Source organism: Lepidothrix coronata, unplaced genomic scaffold, assembly GCF_001604755.1.
Source record: "Lepidothrix coronata isolate B3197 unplaced genomic scaffold, Lepidothrix_coronata-1.0 Scaffold28, whole genome shotgun sequence".
Lineage (NCBI taxonomy): Eukaryota > Metazoa > Chordata > Aves > Passeriformes > Pipridae > Lepidothrix > Lepidothrix coronata.
In genome coordinates, this window is record NW_016690208.1 from 3,995,565 (window position 1) to 4,001,588 (window position 6,024).

Genomic DNA, 6,024 nt, shown 5'->3' on the forward strand with positions numbered 1-6,024 from the left:
TGAAAGCTGCAGCCAAACCCTCGTGTCCTGCCCAGATCCACTGTCTGCCTGTTGGTCCCCTCATCCCACTGTTTGCCACCAGTGCCTTCATTTGCTTGGGAAGGCGAAAGGAGGGGGTGGGGAGCCTCTATCATTTTGAGGTTCCTTGTCTGGAAAGCACACGAGATTTCTGAACTACTTTTGAGGAATGAGAGCAAAAGGACAGTGATTTTCACTACCGAGTTCATTTAGGTTTAGAGTCACCAGAAAAGGAACAGTGCTCGTGGGCTCGGGGTGCTGTGTTTGCCTGCAGATCCCATGTGCATTTAGGTGTCAGAGTTTGGAACCTGGTCACCACCAAAGTGACTCTTGAGAGCAGAGGAGGAGGAGGTTTCCAGAAGCCTGATCTTAGCTCCTGGTCCCACTCCCCTCCCAGCGTGGCCCCACAGCGCTGCAAAGCCCTAACAGGGAGGGCTGACTTAAGGAAGGGAGTGGCAACCCAAATTTAGAATTTCCTGCTGTTTAATACTCAGAATTGATTTGCTTTCTGATTAAGGAGGAAGAGGTGCTGAGGTGAAAAAAAAAAAGAAAAGCGGAAGCCAGAGGTTGTGGGTGACCTTCCAAATCTCGGCTGGTGTCGGAGACAGGCACGTGGAGTGTTCCCACTGTGTGTTCCCACCGAGCCCTGGAGTGCCTGCAGACCCCTCTGATCCCACCCAGAAGGGCTGTGGACTGTGTCCTGGAGCTTCAGCTCTACTCAGCTGCAGAAAAACACGACTTGGGGAGTCTGTTTGTGCCTTGAAATATGTTTTTTTTTTAACTTCCCCTCTCGCAGAAGCCAACTGCCGAGGCACCGAGCTGCTGAGGAAACTCCCTGGATATGCCAGAAAAGGTTTTCCAGCAGAGCTAGGTCACTGTAGTTTTACTGGCAAAGCCTCTTAAGCATAAATGAAGATTATTCTGGCGAAAGCTTATGCTGGTACAGTTTATTCCGGTACAAATGAGCTATCCTGGGGAAAAAAAAAAAAAAGCACCTCTGTGCTGTTGGAATTGTTTCTGCTTTGGGACATTTTGTGGTCTAGAAATGTTAAAATCACAGCCCTTCGTGATACTGCCGGATCAGCAAAAGCTGGTTTAGCTGCTGCAGACGTGCCCTGGCCAAGCAGCAGCACTTGGAGTCCCGTGCACTGCGTGACAAAATGCCACAGGGAAGGATTGCAAGGGCTGGTGGCATTCCGGATGCTTCCAGCGACCGCAGCTCCCAGAGGGTCTGACCTGCCCATCTGGGATGCGTCCAGCCATGGATATTTGCTGGGTCCAAACTGGAGATTTGTGCTCTTGGCCCCAAGAATGCCAAGGGAGTGGAAAATAGCAGAAGAGCTGCCCAGGGACGTTGGGTACTTGGCTGCACTGGTCTGATGCAGCTGGATGAAAATGGGGGCAAATGTTTTATGAAGATGGTTTTTTCCCCTCATTGAACATTATTAATAATATCCTCGTTCTTTTTCTTCTTATGGTGATGATAATAGTAAGAGAGTTCTGTCTGTCACAGAGGCAGGAGGGAAAAAGAACCACAGGAAAGGTTGATTCAGCAGTTGAGATGCTACCCTGCATCTTGCAGCAGCCAGGATCTATTCCCAGCTTTGGCTCCCATTTCCTGTGTGACCTTGGTGAAGGTCACATCAACCTTCAAAACCAGATTTTTACGTCTTTGTCTGCTAGAAGGGCTCCTGCCTCCTCAGGGGCATTGCTCTCCCCGTGCCTCAGCTTCCCCACCCAGGATGGTGGAATCCTGAAGAGATCTTGGAAAGACTGGTACCTGCTGAGGGAAAGGGCAGGGAGGAGCACTCTGTGCCAGAAAAAACAAGGCTCAGGCTCATTATCTGGAGGCCAGATCAGAACCCTCTGGCTCTGGTATCCGTGTGGTGGTTCCTGTGCCGCGGAGCAGAGCCGGGATCACGCCCGTGGCTCTGGGCAGCCACAGAGCACCATCACTGCAAGATGGATCACGTGGCCCTGCCCTGAATGTCATATTCTTTGGGAAAAATTCCCATCCAAATTTTGTGGCTGGCGGGTCCATAGTTTAGAGGAAGAAAAAAGAGCTTCATTGCAAATTCTTCAGCTGCTGACGAGCTCTGGTTTCTGATCTCCCAATTGCCATGGGGCATCTTCTGGGATATATAGAGGTCGTTGTGCTTAAACAAAGGACACACAGAGAAAATAGCTGCAGTTGATGGGTGTGACAGAGGGGAAATGCTTTCAGAACTTTTTTTCTCTCTTTTTTTTTTTTTTTAATTTAGAAACAGGCACAGAGTTTATTTTGATCAAGAGATAGTCACACACAACAGCTTTAAATGGCAGAACTCCACAAGGAAAAGGAATAGTCTCGCACTACTTGAACTGAAAATGCATTTGGGAAAATGCCTCTTGTGTTTGCTGCAGTCCAAGTGGTGTTCATCAGTTTGGGAATTTGTTTCAATTAAGGGTTTTTCCTCAGTCTAGGCTTTTTTTCCTTTTTTAAAGCATTCATTTTTCATTCAGGGTCCTCTAGGATACTTGTGATGAGGGAGGAGGGTGAGCTCCTCATGTCCTGCTCTCAGTCCTCATCTCCCCACCTCGAGTCATTATTTTCTCAAAACTCATCTTCCCGCTGGGAACACTCCCCCTCGAGCCAGGGGCTGGCAGCATCTGCCCTGAGTTGCCTCAAGTGGACTCTTGATTTTGCTAAGGAAAAAAACCCAACCCCTTTTCCATATTTGCTTGTTGTTTGGAGGTAAAACATTTCCCATTGCTGCAGCTCTTCCAGTGGGGTTTTGGAGGGGGGAGTGTTTGGATGAGCAGTGGAAACATCCCAGTGTCCAGAGGGTTGCTTGAGCTGGACTCTGAAGGAGTTCAGGTCTGGTTTGGATTTCAGAGCATGTGGCCAAGGGGTTTGGGTGAAAACACACCCAAATCTGTCCATGCCACACCTCCCTGTTCCGTGCTCAGTTAGTCCTCTCCTTTCCTTTTTGTTGTTGCCTGAATTATTCTCTCTGGATCATCCCTCCCACACACCCCCAGTTCATGACTGGGTGCTGGGTGCTGGGGATCACATCCATGTGTGAACAGGGTGGATGAGGGGAGCTGATGTGGTGACATGGGATGTGCAGGGACGGGGAGCTCCCGTGGTACCCCAGGGATGGGGATTTCGGGAGAGGTACCGGCCCCACACGTGCTTTGCTTTCTGATGTGCTTGAGTAGGCGTGGGCTGGTCGCCAGTAACCTGCCTGTGACCTCTCCTGCCTTAAATATTCAGGAGCTTTTAAAAGGAAAGACTGGGCTTCACTGCCTTCCCTTTGCCGGCGGGTCAAGTGCCTGTTTCCCCTGGCTGGGGATCCGGTGCATCCTTGGAAGGTGTCCACCCATCACCTCGGCTCTGGGTGTTTCTGGGGTCCTTCAAGCCTGGCTGGGACCCCCTAACTCTGCTCCAGAATGAGCTCCTGCCTTTTGCCCCTGCTGGGATGGCAGTGGGGAAAAAACACCAGGAGCAGAGAAGCCGGGAAGCACAATCCCACTGTGCTAAAGCCCCGGAGCAGACCCCAAAGCCTGAAGGAATTTCCTGGGGTTCCTGTTGTGCTGCCCGCACGTCACTCAGCCAGGGGTGACGTGGTGGCCTGAGATTGTTTTATGTCAACATCCTTTGAGAGCCAATCGAGGCCGGGCCCCCAGGGACAGGGATGCTCCCTTCCACCACAGGCCAGGGATGCTGATGGGATGCTGGGGGCTGTGATGGGATTCTGGAGGCAGCAGTGGGGTTCTGCGGGCAGCAGTGGAATGCTGGGTGCAGCAGTGGGATTCTGGGGGCAACAGTGGGACTCTAGGTGCAGTGATGGGACTCTGGGTGCAGCAATGGGATGCTGGTTCCATGGCTTTGCAAGAGGAGCATTGCTGCCTTGCTGAGCCTTCACTTCCTCATCCCGGGATTTCCCCACTGGGATGGGTGATCTCTGGGGAGGATTGCTGGGGCTGGGCTGCTGTGTGTTCAGCGAGCATGTTTCCCCCCTGTGTAACATTCATGTGCTAATTGCTCCAAAATCCTGGGCAGACAGCTGGCTCCAAGCAGACTGAAGGCAACATTTTCCAGAATTTGGGGTCCGTAGCCAAAAGCAGTGGCTCCCAGACCCACCATGAAGGGCCCCTTGCCTAAGCGGTCGTGCTGGTACTTCCTCCTCTCTGGATCCACGTTGGCTGGTGTGAACTGGGGGGTCCTGGTGGGTGTCAGGGTGAGCAGTGGCCATGCTGGGGGGGCCCCATCCACACTGCCCATCCGCCCCCGCCGCCTTCCGTCCGCTCCTGCTCGCAGCCTGCCCGGGGGCCACGAGCCAGCCCCTTCCTCGCTCGGGATTGTTTTGCAAGCAGCGTGACAGGATGAGGAGGAAATGTGCCAGGAATGGCTCCATGTCTCCTCTTGGGAGAATCGAAGTCTATTTATAACCCCCTCTTCCCGCCCCCCTCCTCCCGCTCCCCCGGGACGGTGGAGCCGCTGGGGCGCAGGCAGACACAGCCCGTCCTGTGCCTGCAGAGCTGCTCCCGCTCCCCACACAGCAGGCAGGCGTGTTCCTCCTGGCCAGCACACAGAGCCACAGGATCATTTAGGTCGGAAAAGACCTCCAGGATCATCCAGTCCAACCCTTGAGCACACAGCCTTCCTTGTGGCACGCTGGTGCGTGGATGGACACACACATCAATTGTGTGATGCACAGACATGCTCTTGCTGCTGAACCACTACTGCAGCCCCATGTTCTCCATGCATGGCCTGGCCCTGTGATAAATCCAAATTATCCTGTGGCATGGATGGCATCAGCTGGAGCAGCGATGCTGAGTCCCTGGCAAAGCTTAGAGCCAGGGTACAGCATGTGAATGAGGTGGAGGAGGGCACTGATGCCTGTCTCAAGGTGGAAATGCTCTCAGCACCTCTCTTAATGCCTGTGTAGATGCTCCAACAGAAGATGGTTTGGAAAGATGGAGGTGCATTGGGAATTTTGGGGGAGGATGAAAAGCAGCCCCTTGGCAGGGCAAGGAGCAGGGCTCTGCATCTCAGGGCTTGCCGTGGTGACGCGTCAGAGCCTGTCCCAGCTGGGAGACTCAACCCCGTTTCTCTCTCTCTTCTCTTCCAGATTTCTCCAACCAAGTCAATTCCACATCCCTGAACTCTCCCACGAGCCGGGGGCCCATGGCCACCCCGTCCCTCCACCCGTCCATCGGGCCAGGCATCGGCTCCTCGCTGGGCTCCCCGGGCCAGCTGCACTCGCCCATCAGCACCCTGAGCTCGCCCATCAATGGCATGGGCCCTCCCTTCTCCGTCATCAGCTCCCCCATGGGCCCGCACTCAATGTCCGTCCCCTCCACCCCCAGCCTGGGATTTGGCACCAGCAGCCCACAGGTAAGTGGTGGGGATGTCTGTGCTGCTTGTTTAGCTGGGGAGAAGCCACGTCCCTGGGTTTCCTCATCCAGACAGGCCCCAAAGAGAGGCGAAAAGCAGAAGCCCAAAGGGGAAACTAAGCTGGAGGCATCCTGTTCCTTTGGCTGGAGCTGCCTGTGGGGCTGCCCTGAGTGGGCTATGAGGGACCAGCAGAGCCAGAATATGGCCACGGATCACCTGTTTGTCCCCAGGTGAACAGGGGGTGAAAAGGGAGCAGTGACTACCCCTGGGTCACCTGCAGGCAGGAGCCAGAGCCACCCTAAGACTGTCTGTACCCTGGGATTATCACCTCAGCACATCCCCTCCAGGGCCGGCCCATGGTCCCAATAGAATCATAGAGTTGTTAAGGTTGGAAAAGCCCTCTAAGGTCGTTGAGTCCAATCATTAACCCAGCATTGCCAAGTCCACCACAAAACCATGCCTCCGAGGGCCACATCCACAAGCCTTTTGAACACTTCCAGGGATGGTGATTCCTGGACTAATCCTGTGCAGCCTGTTCCAATGCCTGACGATCCTTTCAGTGAAGAAATTTTCCCTAATAGCCAGTCTAAACCTGGCACAGCTTGACGCTGTTCCTCCTTGTC

The 6,024-nt window shown here is 53.8% G+C and overlaps 1 protein-coding gene across 3 annotated transcripts in view; it reads left to right on the forward strand.

Annotated features, from left to right (window-relative positions):
* The first annotated feature begins 5,191 nt into the window (after window positions 1-5,191).
* RXRA (retinoid X receptor alpha) overlaps window positions 5,192-6,024 on the forward strand; it is a 40,465-nt gene continuing 39,632 nt past the window's right edge. For all 3 annotated transcript variants that reach the window (XM_017810196.1, XM_017810197.1, XM_017810198.1), the window contains exon 1: window positions 5,192-5,401. In XM_017810196.1, coding sequence (XP_017665685.1) covers window positions 5,192-5,401 — 210 coding nt within the window. The remainder of the gene's footprint in view (window positions 5,402-6,024) is intronic.